We start from the raw sequence: 22,931 nt of genomic DNA on the forward strand, positions 1-22,931 counted from the left end.
CTCCTTTAAGGACCTGTTGATTCGCAGGTAGTGATAGTCCTGAGAGATGCCCATTGTCATCCTGATCAGGTATCGCAAAATATTCTACCCATAGGTATGACTCTCACTGTGAAAGCCAGACTGCCAGTTAAGGATCTCATGTGTCTCAACATGACTTTCATAAATTGAGATCACCAATATTGTCAGCTTCTCTCATGACCCGAAAGGAATGGGTGCTTCCTTTTGCATCATAGGTCTTGTCCGTCATCTTTGTAAGCCCATGTCATAGTACTCTTGTTCACTATTCATTCTCGAAAAACCTCCTTGTACTTTAACCATGAAAACCCATTGTACTCTCTGTAGGTGCCCAAGATGGCATCAAGGAAACTCTACTAGCATGAGGTCAATGCCGACAATCACGGAGGGCACACAAGCAAATACACAAACTCAATTAATCTCTCTTTGTGGCGATTTGCTTGCCTCCATCTCTCTCTTCCTCTCTCTCTCTCTGTGTTTGGCCCCTATGTCTGTGACCCTCTAGCAGCTTAAAACTATATCAATGTAATGGTAGTGCCTACTGCAATGCCAAAGCAGCCTTTGCACTGTTTCCCAGAGTTTGTTTTCCACTCCAATTGACCCTAAAGAGGCAACATAGCTATACTATCCAGGTTACCAGTAGCAGGCAATGACTGAGATGTACTGGAAGTGGAAGATGAAGTCTATGATAAAGTACTGGAAATGTTATTAGAAAATTACCTGTGACTCCTTCGCTTGTCTGTACCCTTTGAATCAAGACCAGTCAAGAATCAAGGGTAGGTATATCAAGGAGGGCAGACTCACCATCGATGAAGTTGATGGAGGTGCTGCATGCTCTGGTAGCAATGAGGCAGAAATACAGCTTGGATTCTGATTAATGACAGGGGCACTGCTGCTTGTCCCTGTGGGGAGTACAACAGTGGAGCAGAAGACCGCAGAGCAGGGGTGTGTAGCTGAAATTTGGTGCACAGCTGTAGAGGGGAATCTGTGATGATAGTGAGACTCCCAAAAATGGCTGTGAGGATGATATGGTGAACGCCTTCTATGATTAGGTGATCCAATATAATCTCTATAGGGGGAGTAATAGTGGTAGGGGTACTGCATAGGGGGTGTTGGGATGGGGAATAATAATGTTCCCTGCAGCGTTGGAAGAAGGACCAGGGACTGTAACTGGGAGATCACCTCCAGTATGCATAATCATAGTATTTGTCAGGGAAGTATCTTCAGCAGGAGCATCTCCTGTGATACCTGTGTGACAAACTAGAGACACCCCCCCCCCCCCAACATTTCTTGGAGGGTGATCAAGAGCCAGGAAGGGTTGGAGGTTTGATCCTGACCCTGTCTTGCCAATCCAGAGGGCAGCTAGTGTCAGTTCCTTCAAGGGCACTAGATTCTGGACCAGCTTTTGCCTGCGCCACCCTGTCATTATCCACTGTCCGAACTGCATCACCAATGAACATCATCTCATGCAGAATCAGTGCCCCAGAAGGCTGATCAAGTGTCCTTCTCAAGTCACGACCCCCTGCTTTGGTCCTTCCTCATCCTCTTCTGCTCTGGCCCTGGACTTTGCAATGGGATTACTGGGAATCTGCTCTATGGGAGGCTGGATGGTCATATGTCCCCCTCCTGGACTGATTACATGTGACCATGGGCTCTGATAGTGGCACGAATGCCCTACTCTCTCCCGTTAGCTTGTTGCTCCCTGCTGGTCAGTCGTGCCAACAAGCGAGCTGATCGTAGAGTTGGAGCATTCCTGTTCCAGACTGTTGGGCATTGTGGGAGCAGGGACCACTAATGTCCCCACTGTGCACTTTACTAGGGCCTGCCAAGCTACAGTTGAGAGATTCAACCAATGGGGCATTGCAAGATACAGCTGATCACTCTGTGAGGCAAGGAGCCTCTGTACCCCCTACTACCCTCGCGTAAGCATGCACCCCCCTTTTTTTTTGCCAATTAAGTTGAGGGTATATAAGGCACAAATATTCACCAAAGCAGGAGTCATGCAGCTGTGAGTCCAATGGGTTCAGAATCATGGCCTGAGGAGGGACAGATCTCCCTAGGACCGTGCTGTGCCCTTTAATGCTCCCTCTATCCTTGCTCCTCCTTGCCCTCCCCCTTTTTTTTGTAGCAGTCAAGGGTCCAGAGGAGGTATCCTGCCCTCTCTGCTGCTCCTGGCTTCTATCCCCAGAGTGCACTTAAAACGGTTCCCGGGTGGCCTTCCTTGTATTTTGTTTTAATGCTCCAGCTGATGCCTCCTTTTGGGCTAGGGTTGAAGGATCCGTTAAACGGGCAGGAGCAGAAGCTAGTGAACGAGAGGGGGCAACTTAGCAACTGTAAAAGGGAGCTGCTTAGAACTAATGAAGCTATCCTGGGACTGGCAGCAAAGAAGGAGGGTTGTGGGAACCACCGGGCTTTTAAATTTCCCACCGACTCCACCCATCTCTGAGGCATCATCACTCTGGCTTCCTGGCGAGCGCCAGCATCGTATCTGGATGATGTGCGCACTAGGACCTATCCTGAGAGCAGACATCAATTTTGTGTCGAAGGAAGGAAGGAAGGAATGAGGAGGGGCCTGCCGGCTTCTTGACATGCCTAAACCCATGTCTTGACATGCCTAAACCCCCCCTCTCCCAGACCCCGACGAAATCTAGCCTGCAGTGAGTAGGTCCGGCAGCCTCAGCCAGGTGCTGGGTGCCCATTGTTAGTGGCATCCGTGCTGGGAGCCCCCCTTAAGTCTTTTGTAATTAAAGCATTTCCCATACTAAGATCCACATTTTAAGAACATTCTAATATCTTTCCTTAGCTGAAATAACTCTGGGTTTTTCTGTGTATAACTTACAGAAAAATAAAAATGCTCAGAATAAATTAATTACATTTAGTGTCCCAAAATGTGTGGCAAAGCTCATCAAGACCACATTAAAGTCAATTGTTTCTCTAATACCTGTCTATTATATTTCACTATACTTCAGTCAACTGACTTCATTTTTAAGCTAATTATTCCTTAAAAAAATATATTTTTGTTCTAGAAAGATCTTTGACAATATTCAATGTGCTTTCAGCTGTTTCTTTAAAAATCATATTAATAGGTCATTCTTATGCATGGATCACTTTCCTACTTGTTGCTGCATGACGGCAAGAGTTATGCTGTGCCTGTGTTTAAATCATTCTGCTTTAATTGGATGCTAATGAGTAAAGTGCCCCTTTAGCTGATAACAAAAGAGGATGCATGAATGTCCCCACTTTGTCCAAGAAGAAATATTCCTATTCCTTTGTAAGGTGGTTTATCTTCATGCTCTGTTTTTTGTACATTATTTTACCAGCTATGCCATTTAGCTGCGATCTCTTGTTCATAGCTATGCTGCCTAACACCCGAGAAGGAGAGCTCACTGATCAGGATACTGGGACCACTCTTAAAAAGATCCAGAAGGAAAAAGGTGTAGTAAGATTTTTATTATGTATACGAAGAGCACAGTCATATCCTATACGCCTGGGCTCAGGTTTGTCCAGTAATATATTACTTTAGGATTTGTTGAGTAAGACACTTTGATCTTGTACTGTTTTTGGATATTTAGGTTTAGGTTTCTTTTGCAAGGGAGACCAGATACTACAGAAAATGAAATGTAATTCTGTATTACCAGAAGGCTTTCTGTTTTACAGTCTTTATTGACTGTGGTGTTGCTGAATTGAAGCCCTGCAAACAAGATGGCAGATTTGTACAGTAAGGTGGATGTATTTGTCGGTTAGTTAAAACTGTGCAAGTTTGAGCTAAGTTCAGATTCTGCTTTCCCACTAGCTTTCAGCATGAAATTGGTCAGTCACTTTATTTCTCTGTGCTTCAGCTTTGGTACCTATAACTGGATAATAATGTTGTTCCCTGCTCCCTTTAAGAATTGTCATAATAATTAGGTACCAACAGTTGGTAAACAGATTTTTTTAGCCAAAGAGGATAACTTTCAAAACAACTGCGCGGGGCAGCATAAACATGCGTATATGGCCATGCGTGATTTTACCTTGACATTTTATAACCTGCAGGTATCACGTACATGCATATAATAAAATACATGTACCTCTACCCCACAGCATACACGTGTATGAATGCTTACTCGCAAATACACACGGGCAGATTTTATAACCTGCGCGTGCGGCCTACATTTGTGCGTGCTACCCGGCGCGCACAAATGTATGCCCGATTTTATTACATGCGCGCGCAGCCGCGCGCATGTTATAAAATCCGGGGTCGGCACGCTCAAGGGGGTGCACACTTGTACACCTTGCACGCGCCAAGCCCTAGGGGAGCCCCAATGGCTTTCCCCATTCCCTCCGAGGCCGAAATAGGAGCGGCCTCAGAGGCGCTCCCCCCCACCTTCCACTATCTAATCCACCCCCCCAGCCCTACCTAAATCCCCCCCCTACCTTTGTTTCAGGAGTTACGCCTGCTGGCCAGCTGCTGACACACCATCCCCCGGCACGGCCGCTGTGCCGGAGGACTCGGGACCGCCCCCGGACCGGTGCCCCGCCCCCTTCCCGCCCATTTTTCAAAGCCCTGGGATATATGTGCGTCCCGGGGCTTGCATGCGTTGCTGAGCCTATGCAAAATAGGCTCGGCGCACGCAAGAGCAGGTTTTCGGGGTTACGCGTGTAACCCTTTGAAAATCTGCCCCACAGTGCATTAAAAGTGAGTATTTCAATGCATTGAACACGCGCACTTTTCCTACTTTAAAAATAAATGTGTATATATTTTACGCATGAAAATAAAGTAGAATTTGCGCGCGTAAATCGGGATTTATGCACGTCTATATATTTTAAACAATCGCACATAAGTGAAATTATCAGTTTTACCAATTATGATCAGTTTACCAATCCTTCTCCTGATCATCGAGACTCTCCTACTTCTTCATGCAGAACTCTCCCCAGTTTACCTTGATATCGCACCTGGCCAGTAGTACACAAACACATTTAATATCCCTTATGCAAGAAAGTTATGTGAGTAAGCTGGCAAATTTACATGCGTAAGTGTATTTTGAAATAGAAACTTATGGAGGTAATTTTCAAAAGGATTTACACGCTTAAAACTGGGCTTTACAGAGTAAATGTACTTCACCCATGTAAGTAAGCTTTTGAAAATTGCTACAATATAAGCCGTGGAATTGTCAATAGGTTTTACCCGCATTAAGTGCACTTAACATGGATAAAAGTATTTGGAAAATTGCTATGATACTGTCTTTCATTTAATTGTGCAGGTCTTTTGAAAATTACCTCCATCATGAGTAAATGTTGGCTCCACACTGGAATGCCCTAGACTGTTGCCTTTGGGGTAGATTTTTAAAAAATGCGCGTTCGCGTACTTTTGTTGGCGCACCAGTCGCAAACAAAAGTACGCTGGATTTTAGTAGATACGCGCGTAGCCGCACGTATCTGCTAAAATCCAGGATCGGCGCACGCAAGGCTGCCGATTTTGGGCAGCCGGCGCGTGCCGAGCCACGCAGCCTGCCTCCGTTCCCTCCGAGGCCGCTCCGAGACGCGACCCGGGGGCGGTTCCGGAGGGCGCGGCCACGCCCCGGACCACCCCAGGCCAAAACCACGCCCCCAGGCCCGCCCCTGAAACGCCGCGTCCCGCGTCCCGCCCCCAAAACGCCGCGTCCTGCCGCCAAAACGCCGCGTCGATCGGCCCCGCCCCGACACGCCCCCGACAAAAAACCCCGGGACTTACGCGAGTCCCGGGGCTCTGCGTGCGCCGGCAGGCATATGGAAAATAGGTGCGCCGGCGCGCAAGGCCCTGCTCGCATAAATCCGGGCGGATTTACGCGAGCAGGACTTTTAAAATCCGCCCCTTTTTATGCATATATATATATATATGTGTGTATGCGGAAAAGTACAAATATGACACATCTTTGATGTTTATAAAATAGTAGATGCTGCTTATTCATGCATGCATGTCTTTGAAAATGTACTTCTATGTGTAGCAGTATACTTATTTCTGTATTTGTAAATATTAAAGTGCATTTTAATGCAGGTTGGATAAAAGACACTAATTCTAATTTATTGTCAGTAATGTGATCTCCAGAGTACATTGAAGCAATTAGAATTCTCATTTGTAAAATATCCAGTTGATAATTTTCTCACTGATTGTCATTATGTGGTAAATATTAAGGAGTACACCTAATCGTAAGGGTATGTTCATACTTTTAAGCCCACATAAAATAAGCTGATTTTCAAATATATGATACCCATTACATTGGATTTTTATACAACTAAAATTGCACTTGAAACTTTATATGTTTTAAAATGATGGTGGACCATCAAACCGTGATGTGGCGGTATCGCAGTGAACAATGCAAATAAGGGGAAGGGGAGGAGTGTGGGCGGGGTTTGGATGGCGTTATGTCCTGGCAGCGCTGCAGGCGATAATGTTTTCAACCTTATCACCGACAGCACCTTAGGCCTAGATCCATCATTCTGCTCTAGTTAGGAGCATTAACGGCATGCCTACAATGTGCCTATGGGTTTTGGAAATTAAACATTTTGCATGGTTTCCAGATATACTTCCGAAATGGCTATTGGAATGCCTCTTTTCTATGTGTCCAAAAGCATCTCACTTCTAGGGAGGCAGCCCAGCCAGGGTAGTGGCCCACCCTTCACTGCCTCAAAGTCCCGACCGAGTCTCTGCTAGGTTGGGATAGGGAAAGAAAGAAGGCAGCGTGCATTGCCAGGGCCCCTGCAAGGTTAAGCTGTAAGTCTGGGTGGAGTCCCATTGCTGGTTGGTTGATAGGTTCATGGGGGCATTGTTTGGGATCGTAGAAGTACATGTTGCTGGCTTTCTTTTTACTCCATATCTTTTAGGTGACACAAACTCCATATATGGCTAACTTTGGCAGTTTAACCTATTTTTACCCATGAAAAAGTGTCTTTAAGTCTTTGAAAAATAAGTTTTATAACTGGTCACATAATCACAGTTTTGCTTCAGTCTTACGAACTGGATTAAGGATTGAGTAAAAATCTTGGCAGCTGACCATTGTACATTTTCCTCAAATATTTGTCGTGTGATAAATGTATGATTTAAGAAACGTTTGCCCTGTTTCAAAATGACAAAGCCTGAATTCCGTTATTTTGCAGTGTTTCCTACAGAATTATAAATTGTAAATTCATAGTTATTTTTTGAAGGATGTGTGTTGCAGGATGTTTATTAAAAAGGGATGTTTCTGCCATAGTTTTAAAGATCAACACTGAAATGAGATTCAAACTTAGAATAACGAGTTGGGTCGCTGGTATTGTACCCTAGCTTTCTCCTCATGCTCCTTTCTGCTCCATATTTATGTATGTTTTTGCTATGAAAACTTCTCAGAAGTTCAATTCAAGTGGATGTAAATTAACTTTTTTAAAATGTTTTATAGGAACACAATTTTTACAACCAGTTTTTAATATCTTAATATTGTGGGATTGTCTGTGTGTCAGCAAGACCTCCAAGCATATAAGTACTCAGTTCTCCCCTAGATTGATTACAAATTCAGAATTGAAATTGGGTGATTCAAATTTTTGGTCGCCTCAATGAAAACTAAATTATCATTTTTTAAATCTGTTCCTACTGATTTACACATTGAAAATGAGCATGCTGCTTTCTGAAAAGTAACCGCAATGAAACAACAATGATCCATGAATGTAGGGATTTACTAATGCACATTTCACTCTGCCTCAGTGCCATGGGTTGGACATCTCCTGTGACAGACATGTGGACAGATAGCCATATTGAAATACAAATTAATATAAAGTGGAATTAACAAATAAATAGTGTTTTCAAATGTTCAAATGCAACAAAAAGCCAAATTTTTTGTAAGAATTTTATTTCCAATATGCTAACTGCCAAAACAATCCTCTAAAGCTCGCAGAATGACACATGCTAAGTTTAACCGTTTGCAGTGAAGAAACAGCACGGTTTCATGCTAATATACTTTTGTGTAGATATGGGATGTTTATGTTGTTGTATAAGCCCCAACATTAGTCTATGAAAAGAAAATTATTGTTCTTGAAGTTGTTCATAATTTTGTGGGTTGTTTTGTGATTTTACTTATTCAATCCATAAATTTTTACTCCTGGGGGAATTCTGTGGAAAAACATTTAAAAATTCTACACCCAAAAACTTTAAATTCTGCAAAATTCTGTACACTTTATATTGGCCAAAATAGTACAATATGCATGACAGTCTTTAAGTTATTAATTTAAAATGTAATATGAAAAACGTTAATACTTAAACATGCAGAATTTTAAATAATTTGAGCAGAATTTCCCTAGAAATTCACTGTAAGAGTGTCTCTTCCACTCTCTTTCCCTACTCCTCTGGCCAGTCTCATTTCACTTTGCTCTCTTAGGCCCCAACTCCTCCACCTGCCACTATTTCTCCCCTCCCCCTCTAGGCTCAATACCTTTCTCTCTATCTCCACTCCCAGAATTTGACCCCTCTCTCAGTACTGCCCCTCACCCAAGTTCTCTCTGTCCATCTCTTTCTCTCTCTCATACACACACACACACACACACACACACACACACACACTCCCTTTCTCTAATGCACATCACACACCCCTCATACAGAATCCCTCTCTCTCTCTTGCACACACATCATCTCATACAGGCTTCCTCCCTCTCTCTCATGCACACACACACACACACACACACACACACACACACACCCTCATACAGACTCCCCCTCTCATTCTTGACACAGACACACACCCTCATACAGGCTCCCTCTCTCTCTTGCACACACCCTCACACAGGCTACCTATATCTCTCTCACACATCCTTGCACACTGGTTCCCTCTCTTGCTCACCTCCCACACACGTAGGCTCCCTCTTTCTCTCTCACACACACACATCCCTTCAGACAGGTTCTCTTTCTTACACATACACACATCCTCACACAGGCTCCATCTCTCATACACAAGCACCCTCACATACACAGTTCCGTTTTCACAGACACCAGTTCCCAGTCTCTCACACAAATACACACTCCTTCACAATCTCCTCACATAGGCTCCTTCTCCCTAGCACCCACACCCACGTATCCTCACACATGCTCTCTCTCTCACCCCCCAGGCTTGCAGTCTTACACATACACAAACGCACAGACAGACTCACTCTCACCAGGGTCTGCTCCATCATCTCCGCAAGCAGGACAAACTCCGCTTGCAGCACACCTGGGCCTGCTTCACCTTTGCCAGGAGTGGGTTGGGCTCCGCTTGCGGCACGCCAGGGCCTGTTCCATCTTCGCCACGAGTGGAGACCATCCCACTCATGGCGAAGATGAAGCAGGCCCCAGCACGGGACGCCAGGACCTGCCAAATTCTGCACAGGACTAAATTTTACTTGTGAATAGTGGAATGTGGTCTGATACTGTTCAAAGATCTATCTTTTAAGTCTGATGTTGCTAGAATTTAAGATTTGCTTGGTTCCAATAAAATCAACATATCCACAAACAGAACTAGTAGGAAAGATTTTTATCTAATGAACTGGTATCATAAGAACCTGTTTAGCTCCACTGTGGTGGGCTAAAAAGCTTCAAACTAGTGTGCATGCAGGTGTGGGTCTAATCATATACCAGAAACTGTGCAGTGATTACAGATGATTTTTATCAATTTTTGAAATGCAAATAAAAATTTCAACCTAAATCATAGCACAGATGAAATTTAGATATTTCAATGTGCAGCCAGTTTTAGGCTAAAGACCTACAGCTTATAATGATTTAACATACCATTTAATTTAGAATATGACGAGCCTGCAGCAGATGAAAACGCTAATCCAGGGAAAGCTCGATGGTATGCTGAACTGCCCAGAACTGCCCCCACGAACATGCGGTGCACTACAAGAGAGGGGGCCCCCTTCTGTCCATGATCAAATCCCAAGGCAAGGGACTCTGGTATATGATTAGACTCACACCTGTATGCACACTAGTGTGAAGCTTTTTAGCCCGCCATAGTGGAGCTACATAGGTTCTTATGATACCAGTTTATTTATTTATTTAATAGCATGTATTACCCACCCCTCCAAAAACTGGCCAGTGTGGGGTACAAGAGAAACATACACAAGTTTAAAAGTAACAATAAAAATAAATCAAAGTGTGTTCAGATGAACGGTTCAGCAGATTGGATTACTGGTATGTCTTGGAAACAAATGAGTTTTTAATTGTTTTTAAATTGTCTGGGATCTTGCAAAAGTCACAAGAGTAACAGGAAGGTATTTCAAAGTAAGGGCCCAGAAATAGAAAAAGAGCATTTGCATGCTACAGAAGGACAAGCAACTCTTGGAGACGGAATATCCAGAAGAAATTGGTTTGAAGACCGGAGGATGCGAGCTGGGGTGTATATCCATAGAGATAAGTAAGGCAGGGTGATTTGACATTGTGAAGGAGATTATGGATAATAACTGCAACTTTTATTTGATTCGTAAGGAAATGGGTACCCAGGTGTAAGTCATTCAGAATAGAAGTGATATGATCATAGATTGGTGTACCTGTAAGTATGTGAGCGGCAGAATTTTGGACAATTTGCAGAGGTCTTAATGTGTGTTGAGATAGTCCAAAATATAGATAGAAATCTTTCCTATTAGTTCTGCTTGTGGATATGTCATTTGGATATTGAACTTGGTCGCTTTGGGTTCTTTTGGGTGTCCAATAAAATCAAAACATTTCTGGAAATAGTAGTCTACCTTGGAATTTATTTTATTTTATTATTACATTTCTTAATCGCTTCTGTCAATACAAGTCAAAGTGGTATTTACATCCTGGTTAAAACAAAACAATTATATACATTAAAATCAACAATCATAGGAACACCACATTTATAAGTGAATTTTCAAAAGCTTACCCACACAAAAAAGCACATATGCGCATGTATGTGATGCATCCACGCGCAATCCATATTTTATGAAAGAAGTCACATATGCGCATATATAAGCCTTCATGAGTAAACGTCTGCGCAAGAAAACGGGTCATGTTAGGAGCTTGTTGGGTCATAGTTTGTGGTTAATGAGCTATTTAAAAGTGATTTACCACAAAGGTCATCAAAACTACACGAGTACATTTACTTCTGCTCATTTACTCACACAACTTCAGTCAGACTTTCATGCTGTTTACCATTAGGTGTAGGGCAGGCTGGCTTCTCTGGGTGAGTGGACAGGGTGGCAATGAGTGTCCCTGGGATTTATTGGGCTACACTGGGGGATTAACTGGGACATACTAGAGGGTAAGAGTGAGTGTAACTGGGACTAATAAGGCTATACTGTGAGTTGGGATTCCATGGTGGTGAAACTATATTGAAAATGACTCTCATGGGCTTTTGGGTACTCATATCACAATGGTTGAGGAGAGAAAGAGAGCAAAGGAGGAGAAGATACCTCTTACAAAAAGTATATACGACAAGGGCACAGATTTTAGATCTATCAGAAGAGCGAATCATACTCAGGTTCATATTCAAGATGGAAACCATACTGTACCTATGCCAGCAGTTAGAACATGATTTGCACTGTTCCACCTACAGAGGCCATGACTTGCCAGTACACATCAAGGTCACTACTGCCTTGCATTTTTGGTCACTGACATCTTCCAGAAACCTCTAGGGATCACAGCTGGAATAAGCCAGTCTGCCTACTCCACATGTATAGATCAGTTCCTGACTTTGATTTTCAAGAAAACACACCAATATATCTCATTTCTTCAGAACGGACAGCAACAAAAGCAAATAATAACTTATTTCTACCAATTTGCATGCTTCCCCTCTGTCTTGGGGCTATCGATTGCACTCACATCCCTAAAAGGGCACCAGGGAATGATGAGGCCACCTACTGCAACTGCAGGGGCTTCCATTTCCTCAATATGCAGATGGTCTGTGAAGCCAAGGGCATAATTTGGATGTTATGCCAGGTTTCCAGGATCCCTTTATGAAGTCTACATCCTCTAGCAGTCATGAATTCATTATAGCTTTCCGGAAGAGCACATCACTGAAGACTGGCTTCTAGGTAAGAATGCATTTACCATTATCACCACACTGCAGCTAACCTCTTCTTTTTGGTCTCCCTCATATCTAGGTGGACTGGCAGCATTGGACCAGGAGGACTGTTCCAGTTTTGATCAGGGAACTACTCTCTTGTCCAGCAATAAATGATATCTAACTCTGCTATTCTCTATGTTCTCCGCTACAGGTAATAGAGTATATCTGCTCAAAACCAGGCTCATTTTCCTGCTAGCTAACCCACAGACTGCTGCTCACTACAACAGGGCTCACTGGCAGCTCAGAGAAGTCATTGAGAGAACCTTTGGTTCTCTCAAAATATGTTTCTGATGCCCATACAGATATGGGAGATGCCTTCTCTACAACCCCTTGAGGACTGTGAGATCTTTCTATCCTGCTGCATGCTTCAATAACTGGCCAAACCCAGAGGTCTGCCTTCACACTACAGAGAGACTACAAGATCATCTAAAGAAAGAGGAGGAGGCACACAATATGAATCAGGAGCAGTTGCAGGAGATCCAGCGCCAGATTCAACAGCAAACTATACAGGAAAGGAACATTCTGATACAAAGACATTTAAGATGGTGAACATGCAGTTATATTCAAAATGTGATAGATTAATTAGAAGGTGAAAGCACCTTTATTTACAAGAAGTGCTCAATGTGTGATGATGATGAATAAAATCAAATAGTTCTGGGCTTCCTTGACCAGTTTTATTTCTCAGGGTGGAGAAAGCTTTATTGCCTTGGCCTGGCCAATTCTTGTGATCCCCCACAGCAGAGATCTATCGCAGATAATGCTGCCCTTGGAGGACCTAGGACCTGGGAGCAGTGGTTCATGGGGATAGCTGCTGGAAGGGCCTAAAGGACAGCTGCAAAAATGGGTTGGCAGCAGTGGTAGGCCTATGCTCCTCAACCACCTGTGCCCTCAGAGAGGGGGGGAGAATTTCTCTCTGGTGGTGGTGGTGATGCTGCAGGTTGCCTCGCTGTAGATGGTGGTGGAAGAAGATGAGGTTGAACCAATGTGGGCTGTGGTGGAGGAATAGGTGGAGCTGGCTATGGGGCAGTTGGAACTCTGGCCTGGGGAGGCACCATCAAGGGTGGCGGTGATACTGCTAGTGCTGGTGAGGGGCTGCACCCAGAAAGACATCATGTAGTATGAAGCTGGTAGGGGCTGCGGCTGCCAGGGAGACATCCTCTGTGGCATCCCATTCCATCCTGCTGTCTGGGCTTCTATCTGTTCACAAATGCCACTTAACTCCTGCTGCACACCCGGCATCTTTTTCCACATACACTGCATCTCTTCTTTCACCACATGCCTCAGACCCTGCAGCTCATGCCAGGCCACTGATCTCCACCACCACTTGGGCATTCAGCTGCATTTCACACCTCTCCGCTGCAATAAAGTTGTGTAGAAAGCGGGCGCTAAACAGTTAGCGCCTGCTCTCTTAATACACCCCAGGCACCCCCAAGGGGCGCCATGCAATATTTAAATTAGGGTGTCACGTTAGCAACCGAATCAGTTTTCATGATTCGGCGTACAGCCACCAGGAAAACCGATGCCAAATTTATCAGCATCTGTTTTCCTTACCGGTGAACAGCAGTCACAAAAACCGACGCCGAGGATTCAGGAAGTGAACGCTTGTCAGTCGAGTGCTGTTTCCTGAATCCAACTGTCTTTTTTTTCTTTTTTTTTACTTTTTTTGTTTCTTTTGTTTTTCATCCTACTTAATATCACAACGATATTAAGTAGGAGGCAGTACAGAAAAGCAGTTTTTTCTGCTTTTCTGTACTTGTTTTTGATGCGCTCAGCTATTAACGCCTGCACCAGGCAAGCGTTAATAGATGACAGTTAAATGTGCGTTCGAGACGCACATTATTTTTTTTGCATCAGGAGTGAATGCCTAATAGTCTCATTCACATACATTTGCATGTGATGAGCACTATTAGATTCACTCCGCGTTGGACACGTGTTGAATATGTGCTAATCCCCTTATTGCATTAGGGGATTGATTAGCGCCTATTCTTCCCGCATCCGACTGCAGGTTAACAGTGTACTCGGCTGAGCGCACTGTATTGCATCGGCCCCTAAGCTAGTTACATGTGTGTACTCGGGGGTACATAACTCATTTGAGCATCAATTCCAAAATGAATAACTCCTTATTGCTGTTTAGCATATGATTGTTACCAAAGAAAGATAAGTAGACAAACATATCAAGAAATTTACTTGTTTAAGTAGATCGGCAACTGCATGATCAAAGAGGTTAATATACAAAGGAGAGGAGGATACATTTTGATGGTTTGTGAATCAAGATGGCATTTTCAAGTGAAAATGTTTTGATAATGAGCACCACTTTAACTCCTTCATCCTTATTCGTTCTTGCTCCTTATAGCATTGCCTCTTTGGATGGAGGGTTATATAATTGAGCTTATTTCCTGGTTCTCTCTAACTTCCAGCCTCAGAAATCTGTTGCCATGGTTTGGTTGCCATGGCTTGGTTATTTCTTTCTGAAAGAGCTGGTGGGTCCTCCAGGTTACCATATAAGCACAATGGGATACTGATAGGCAGCACTAAAAGTGCCATATGCAGCCTGTGTATAAAGTGGAACGCCTTCATTTCCAAGCCTGTCATTTTTATTAAGACAAAATACATTTACTTTATAAAAAGTTTCAAAAAGAAAAAAAAAACAGTGTAGTTGAAGTAAAGTATCAACATTTATTAAGTGTGACAAGTAAGCAGTTTATACAACTGTGGCAAACATATGTTTTCACATCTGTTTTGAGTAATATCATCATAATTTAAAAAATGATTTATAGCTCTGAACACCATTAAATACAGGTTTTAGTGTTACTTGGGAAATGTTATCCAATGAAGATATTATTGCAAGTGAATATTATATGATGTGTGTCTCTATATATGCAACGACACACCGGAGCACCACTTGCACTCAGAATTTATCAGCATACACAACAAAAGTGCAAGAGAAAGTGAGTTCCTGGTAGAGCATTTGAACTGTTGCATGTAATATTTTTTATTTCGGCAACTCCTTAGTTCACATACAGACACTGGCTGAAGGTCCCCCAACACGGTCCCGTGTTTCGCCACCCGGCTGCTTCGGGGAGGATTAATTTTAACAACGATCTGAAAATACACAAAAGTGAATAACTACCAGGAACAAATTTGGTACTAGACAGAGAATGTGCGACTGAAGGTGCACTGACCAAGATATTATTATTAAGTAGTATTTTCCTAACATACCTGTATTAGTCTGACATGGTTTTCAAATGGAGTGCACCCGCGTCAACTAATTCCAAAGCCTTTAAACGTTATATTTAGGCGCGAAAATCACAACAATGGTTAACCAGACGTGTTGCCCAATCGGCGTCGGCCTAACGTGCCGACGTCATTGACCTTACAAGAAGACTGTAGCGGAAACCCCCGCTTGCGTAGGAATAACTCACCCTCGCTCTGATGTACGGGAAGTCTTAGCTGTATTAGCCTGACATGATCCTGCAGGTCAAAACGTAAAAACTTGATTTCTATAGGAAATAGCTCTACTGTTTCCGCTACAGTCTCCTTGTAAGGTCAATGACGTCAGCACGTTAGGCCGACGCCGATTGGGCAACACTTCTGGTTAACCATTGTTGTGATTTTCGCGCCTAAATGTAGCGTTTAAAGGCTTTGGAATTAGTCGACGTGGGTGCACTCCATTTGAAAACCATGTCAGACTGATACAGGTATGTTAGGAAAATACTTCTTAATAATAATATCTTGGTCAGTGCACCTTCAGTCGCACATTGTCTGTCTAGTACCAATTTTGTTCCTGGTAGTTATTCACTTTTGTGTATTTTCAGATCGTTGTTAAAATTAATCCCCACCGAAGCAGCCGGATGGCGAAGCACGGGACCGTGTTGGGGGAACTTCAGCCAGTGTCTGTATCTGAACTAAGGAGTTGCCGAAATAAAAAATATTACATGCAACAGTTCAAATGCTCTATCAAGAACTCACTTTTTCTTGCACTTTTGTTGTGTATGCTGTCTCTATATATGCACATATACACACACACATATATGCACAAAGAGGTCTTTTGACAGCTTGGACCTCATACAGGTTCTAGAGCAGAGATCTCAGAAAGAGAGGTTACCCAGAGCAGTTGTTCTCAACCCAGTCCTCGGGACACACCTAGCCAGTCAGGTTTTCAGGACATCCACCATGAATATACATGAGATAGATTTGCATACAGTGGAGGCAGTATATGCACATTTATTTATTTATTTATTTATTTATTTATTTATTAACTTTTATTTACCGACATTCGTGGAGCACATCATGCCGGTTTACAATGAACTCAGGTGGGAGATACAGTATAACAATATGACAATAAAACAGTATGAAAATACTAACGCAAGAGCAAAAAAACAAACCAAAACCAAATACAACAAAATAAACAATAAATGAAACCAAGGAATAGAGATTTGAGGGGGGTAGGGGGGGGGGAAGGGGAGGAGGATAGGCTGGGGGGTAGGGCGAGGGGAGGGAGGGAAGGGAAGGGGTAGGAGGTAGGTGGGAAAGGGGGATAAGGGGGGGAAGGGGGGAGAGGTATAGTTAACAGGGGTAAAGGGAGGGAATAAAGCGGAAAATTCATTGTGGATGTCCTGAAAACCTGACTGGCTAGGTGTGTCCCGAGGACTGGGTTGAGAATCCCTGACCTAAAGGAACTCTGATGATGACATTTATATTACAACTAGAGAGAAATTGTGACTTTAAAAAGATTTTTTTGTACACAAAGATATATAGAGATCTATACTCAGCTATCCTAAAGTTATTCAGATAAGATGATCTGGTTAACTTTAGGACAGGTTTACAGGACAACCAGACTTATCAGGCTAACTTAACTCCTCCCATTTACATCCCTGGAACACACATGACTTATCCGGCTAAATTATAGCCGGATAAAAAGTTATCCGGCTACAATTTAGCTGGATAATAGTATAAATGAAATAAAGAACAATAATAAATAAGTGCTCAAGTATTCATTTAGCTGGATAACTTATGAGTTACCTAGCTAAAGACTTCTGAATATGGACCTCATTGTTGTTGGGCCAGAAACCAAGAATGTTCCCTGTTCTTTGTAAGGTGAAGCAAAATAAGACTAAGACATTTTTAGGAATGGCAGACAGAGCTGTGTCCATTGATGCTGAATTCTCTTAAAATTCCCTCACAAATGTTTAATGGTGCATCAGAGAATGTTATACATTCTTTGATTATTTATATCTAGAGTTCATTTTACAGGAGAAGTCCGGTCAGATAGCCCTTACTTCCTTTATTTGCATAGGCATATTCTGGAGATAACAGTCTCTTTAATATTAGAAGATATTTATATGTAGATTTGTTTAAGAGATTGAATAGTTAGAAATTTACTTATTTCTTCTGTTTCTTGATTTATTAATTTGAATCCTCTCTCTGTAGAGAGGGTTTTGGTGTTAGAATGTCCCTCCTTTTTACAGGCTCGTTGGTTGTTGCACCATAAAACCCATTCTCTTTTAATTTTCTTTCTCATTATGGGATTAATTAAAGGTAAAAAGCCATGTTCTATTTCCGAACTATTTTTCTTACTTTGGAAAAAAGAATGTATCATATAAAAATAAAATACAAAATGAAGGGCCAGTAGCCATCATGTATGCCTCTCTTGAGTAGATTAAACTTAGATATAGACCTGCTTTACTATCTGCTATAGTTAGGTACAGATTGCAGTGTTGCTAGTGTGCTGGGAGCAAGTAGGACTATACCGGGCTCCTGGTTGGGGTTTGGGGAAATCCAGGAGGGGGTGGGGAGGATGGCATTGAGTTTCCAGGTGGATGGAGGCAGCTTGTAAATTTGAATGTAATATCATGGAGGGAAAAGGGGCTGTCCTCATAGCTTTTAGTTTTAATTTTGGTGGTTAGGGGGGTGGGCGGAGGGTTGGGTGCTAGCCCCTGATACCCTTACGTATTTTGGGGAACGAGGTGGTGAGCTAAGGGGATCAAACGGAAAGTCCCTAAGTAGGTTATTTTTAGATATAGCTGGTAGTGACTTATAAATCTTCCATGCTTGTAGGTGCTTATGTTTCTGACAGAAACAGCTACAAAAGGCTTGAAACTTAGAACTGCAGTATTATCTGTTTTTCTGAAATTATAAATTCAGTTTGCAGACCGTGGTCTTTTACACATTATAAATTAATCATTTCCAGAAAGAACTGTTTATCAAAAATAAAAAAAGAGAGATACAGACAGGTGCAGGATACCTGAAATAACAACAGAGGAAGCATGTGATGTGGGAATCTGCTCAACTGAGATCTTACTTTTTCAAGTAATTAAACTGCAATCAAGTAGAAGGGGTCATGAGGAAAAAGCCACAGGTGAAGGGCAGGATACTGTTGATATTTGCAAGGTATGCAGTCTGTAGAAGGTACAGTAATTAAAAACAAAGATCCAAATGTTTCAGCTTACTAAGTCCTTTGGCTCACGCAGTGGCTGTTCTGTACACAAACACCGTTTCAAGCTCATGCTGTATTCAGAAACAAGCAGCACAATATTTACATTCTTACCTCACTGTATTCATCCTGTGATGTTCTAGTGCCCCATAGTTAATAGTAATAGTTAAAAAAAAAACACAAAATGTACAGAAGAGAACCCTAGAAAACCACACAGCTAAACATGTGAAGCAGTGATACTAGTAATTTAAAAATATTTAACAATCTAGTGAGGAAAATGCTTTGAAAAGCAAAAAAGGTGAATATGTTTTGATCCTCATCCATTTAACTAAGGACTTGAAAGTTTCAGACTAGGAAAAATGCAGTGATATTTGTTGAAGGTATAGATAAGCTCTGAAAAGAAGGGAACTAGGGAAAAGGGAAAACCACCTGTGTTACCATGTGGACGTTACATTTGTACATTGGAAAAACTGTGGGGAAAATTTGCATTCATTTTCGCCAAATATATTCCATGGCCTCAGAGCAATTCCCTATAAAACTACGATATGATAAAGCGAATACAAGGATATGTGCCACAACATTTTTGCAGATGTGACTTCCTTGTATATGTCTATCAATCCAGTGAATTGTTATGAAATTGCATTGGTTGAAAAATGTATCAATGTGAGCATTCTCCTTGACTTGTTTACAGCATGGAAAATATTTTCCTAATAAAAATGAGACCCTAATTAATGTCTTAAACATTACAAGCAAGGCAATAAAGAATTTCATGCCAAGTTTGTTATATCAAGATTCTACACACTACATGCTTGTTAATATCCAGCTATTAAAAAAAAAATTACTCGTGGATGAAAATTTGATTTAAAACTATAAAAGATGTATGAAAATATATAGAGGGCCATAATCAAAAGCAATTTAGATGGATAACGCAAAATGTATCCATCTAAATGGCAAAACTGTCATATTAAAAGATTTATGTGCTAAATTCTAGCCAGAGAACTAGTTATGTGGATAGAATTTAGGCACATAAGTCGGGGGCATTCCAGGGTGAGCTGGAGGCATTTCGGGGAGGAGTTTATGTTTAATGTTGTGTGCGATAGCATAACACATCAGAAATAACTACACCTTTTTTCCTGGCGTTATGCTGTGCAATATACCTGAACCTGGATTTGCGATAAAGATCACAAATGCCGTTTCAAGGGGAGAGAAAGAGAAAGCACATCTGGGGTGGCATACATATTAGTCAACTATTTATACCACTGTAGGAGGGTGAATTAGTAACTCGAGGTGAGGCTTTGGTGGTGGTCTAGGGTTTGAGGGGCAGTTTTACATGCACAGTCAGAGGTACGAACAGCACAGAACACATCAGTGAAGCTTTGATGTGATTTGGAGTAAGGAAAGGGACACAAAAATTCACTCTGCAGGTGAATTTCTTGCGTTTTCTAATCACAGAAGCAAAAATGTTGAATTTTGTACTCTTTTTATTTAGCTTGTTTCTAGCTATATATAGTAGAGTTTAGGCTATGTCTCATGCCATCTCCCCCCTCACAATCCCCATTTTTCATTTGTTCTTTGCCCCTCCCAAACCCCACCATAAACCTCTTACTCGTCCTAGGTCATGCTGTTCCACAAATCTCTCACTTAGGCCTAGATTCATCATTTTGCTATAAAGTTCGCATGAATAGTGCCCGTGATAAAAAAAAAAAGGGGTGTCGTTAGGGTAATTTTTGAGTTTACTGGAACACACACTATTTTACTGCTTTGCATAGGTATTTTACCACAACATGTGTTAAATTTATCACACTTGTGATATTTTCACTTTGCTGCTTGTGAAGTGTCCAGAGAGATATTTCCATGTTTTGGGTGGCTCCTGGTGAGAGAGAGCGAGAAAGACCCTCTTTATAAGACTCTCGTATTAGTCTCATATTGATGTGATTTGGAGTGAGGAAAGGGACACAAAGATGAGATTAGTGCAATGTACTCTAACCCTACCTTGATGCACTCTCTGTCTGGTTGGTATCAAGCTATGGGGGGTACAGTATTGCAAATTTTGCGTGGCGACACATCCTGGCCTTCCCCAGTTTCCTCCCAGTCCGCTCCAATTAAGGAGCGGACTGGGAGGGAACTTCCCTACCCCCTACCCTAACTTCCCTTCCCTTCCCTTCCCCTCTCCTCCCCAACCCCTAATTCCTACCATTTTTTTTTGTTTCCCAACTTACTTCAGGGCCCGACCTGAAGTAAGTTGCACGTGCCGGCTGCCAGGACAGCGATCAATGCCCCTGTCCAAGCCTGCCCCCCCCCCCCCCCGGCCAGAACACGCCCCTGGGCCTGCCCCTTGCAGGAAGGCCAGCACATATGCACGTACCGGCCTTTACGGGCGTGGCCAGGCATTTTTGAAAATAGGCTTGGTGCGCGCAAAGCTGGGCCACGCCCGTAAAGGCCGGATTTTATGGGGGGGGGGGGGAATTTAAAATCCGGCTGTAAGTGCATAAAATTTTAACATTTCATTGACCTTTTATTATCTGCTATGGCAGAATCTTGTTTATAAAGACAGAAAACTAATCTAGTAGTTGCAAAATTTAAAGTTATAATATGCATGACAGTAAAGTCTTTATTAAAACTTAAGTAAATATAATAATTTGCAATCAAGTATGTTACATAAAATTCCCACCAGTACTGATTAGAAAAATCTCACAACATTAAAAAAGTTACAAGTATGCTTTTGAATTTGTTTAATGATAATACAGGAAGGGGTAGATTTTATAAATGTACGCGCATGCGTACTTTTGTTCACACACCAGGCGCGAACAAAAGTACGACGGATTTTATAACATACGCGCGTAGCTGCACGTATCTTATAAAATCCGGGGTCGGCGCACACAAGGGGGTGCACATTTGTGCAACTTGTGCGCGCCGAGCCCTGCGCGCGCTGCCCGTTCCCTCCGAGTCCGCTCCGAAATCAGAGCGGCCTCGGAGGGAACTTTCCTTCTACCCCCCCGCACCTTCCCCTCCCTTCCCCTACCTAACCCACCCCCCGGCCCTATCTAAACCTTCCCCCTACCTTTGTTGTTAAAGTTACGCCTGCCTCTGGCAGATGTAACTCTGCGCGCGGGGTTGGGAGGGAGTGAATGCACAGAACAGGGATCGCAGGAGAGGGAGGGAGTGAACCATGGGAAGGGGGCAGTGAGTGAAGTGGGGAAAGTGGGTGCTTTACAGGGTGGGGGAGGCAGTGAACTGGGGTGAGTGGGGAGCTTGTTGGAGTGGAGAGGGCAGCTGAGGTAAGTGAGAGTTTTGTGTGGTGTGGGGAGGGAGTGAACTGAAGTGAGTTAGAGGTTTGTTGGGGAGAGGAGTGCAAAGGGCATACAACCCCCGCAATCTCAATTTCACTCCCTCCCTGTCCCACCATCATTTCTGATGACAGCAAAAAAGTAGTAGAATTAGGAGGGCAGGCTTGTAGGATCTTTGGTGCAGCCTCCCTCCTCCCTGAGCATCGTAACACACTTTGAAACACATGGCAAAAAAGTTCCTGGCATTGCTTGGGTTGTCTGGTGAGTACCAAATATGCAGATTAAAACTGAACAAAAGTGAAGCCAAGAAACCCACTCCCAAATATATTATAGACAGTGTTACTGGCACTGCGGATGATTATGAATACTGCACTTCTTCATTCAGACTTTTATTTCATTCTTGAGGTAATAATAGAATTCAAAGATTTTGAAAGCAGTCCCTTCTTAGCCTTTTCCAGTTTGCTGAATTAAAGTAAATTGGGATGCTGCTGTATTAATTGTCATTGAAGCCCCCTGTAGGAAGCACAGAGATGCACCATCTAAAAAATGAATGAATGAATGAAGAGCAGGAGCAAGAATTGATATTGAGACTGGCTCTAGACTAACTGGCACCCTGTTTGAAAACTAAAATTTAATGCCTTCCCCCTCCAGTGAAATATCAGGCTTACTCATGCCACTATCTTTAGCCTTGCTCGTAACTTCTATCTTCATTTTTTACTTCCAGCCCTGTCCCCCCCTGCAACTTTCAACTCTATTTTCCTCCTTCCATCCTTCTCCGCAAAACCTTCCATCCCTGCCCCAGTTCTTATGTCTTCCCCTTCTTCAGTCTTGCCTTCCATTTCTGCCCCTCATCTTCCATCCCTGAATACCCCCACATCTTTCATCCTCCGCTCCTCACTCATGCCTTCAATCCCTGCTCCCTTGTTTTTATCCCTATCTTCACCTCTTCTTCCATTTTCCCTTCACGCTGTTACCTTCCACTCTTGCCCCAGCCCAGCCCCACCAAAAGGAGAACAGTGATAGAGTTGCTAGAGTTGACTGGAGGCGCCAGGTTATATTGTGCAGTGGATAAGGGTTCCATTGCTGCTCTGCTTCAGGCCTCATATTTGAAATCAGGGCTGATTATTTTTTTCACAGTAGTATTGCTAAATGAAGTTGCTC

The 22,931-nt window shown here is 42.8% G+C and overlaps 1 protein-coding gene across 5 annotated transcripts in view; it reads left to right on the forward strand.

Annotated features, from left to right (window-relative positions):
- The window catches only part of DACH2 (dachshund family transcription factor 2), a 912,520-nt gene that overhangs the window by 743,428 nt on the left and 146,161 nt on the right, over positions 1–22,931 (forward strand). For 3 of the 5 annotated variants that reach the window (XM_029606589.1, XM_029606588.1, XM_029606592.1), the window contains exon 7: positions 3,336–3,449. The exons of 1 other annotated variant lie outside the window; for it this stretch is intronic. In XM_029606589.1, the coding sequence (XP_029462449.1) occupies positions 3,336–3,449 (114 nt within the window). The remainder of the gene's footprint in view (positions 1–3,335; positions 3,450–22,931) is intronic. One more of the 5 variants, XM_029606590.1, reaches the window with a different exon arrangement.

This window comes from Rhinatrema bivittatum, chromosome 6 (assembly GCF_901001135.1).
Source record: "Rhinatrema bivittatum chromosome 6, aRhiBiv1.1, whole genome shotgun sequence".
Classification (NCBI taxonomy): Eukaryota; Metazoa; Chordata; class Amphibia; order Gymnophiona; family Rhinatrematidae; genus Rhinatrema; species Rhinatrema bivittatum.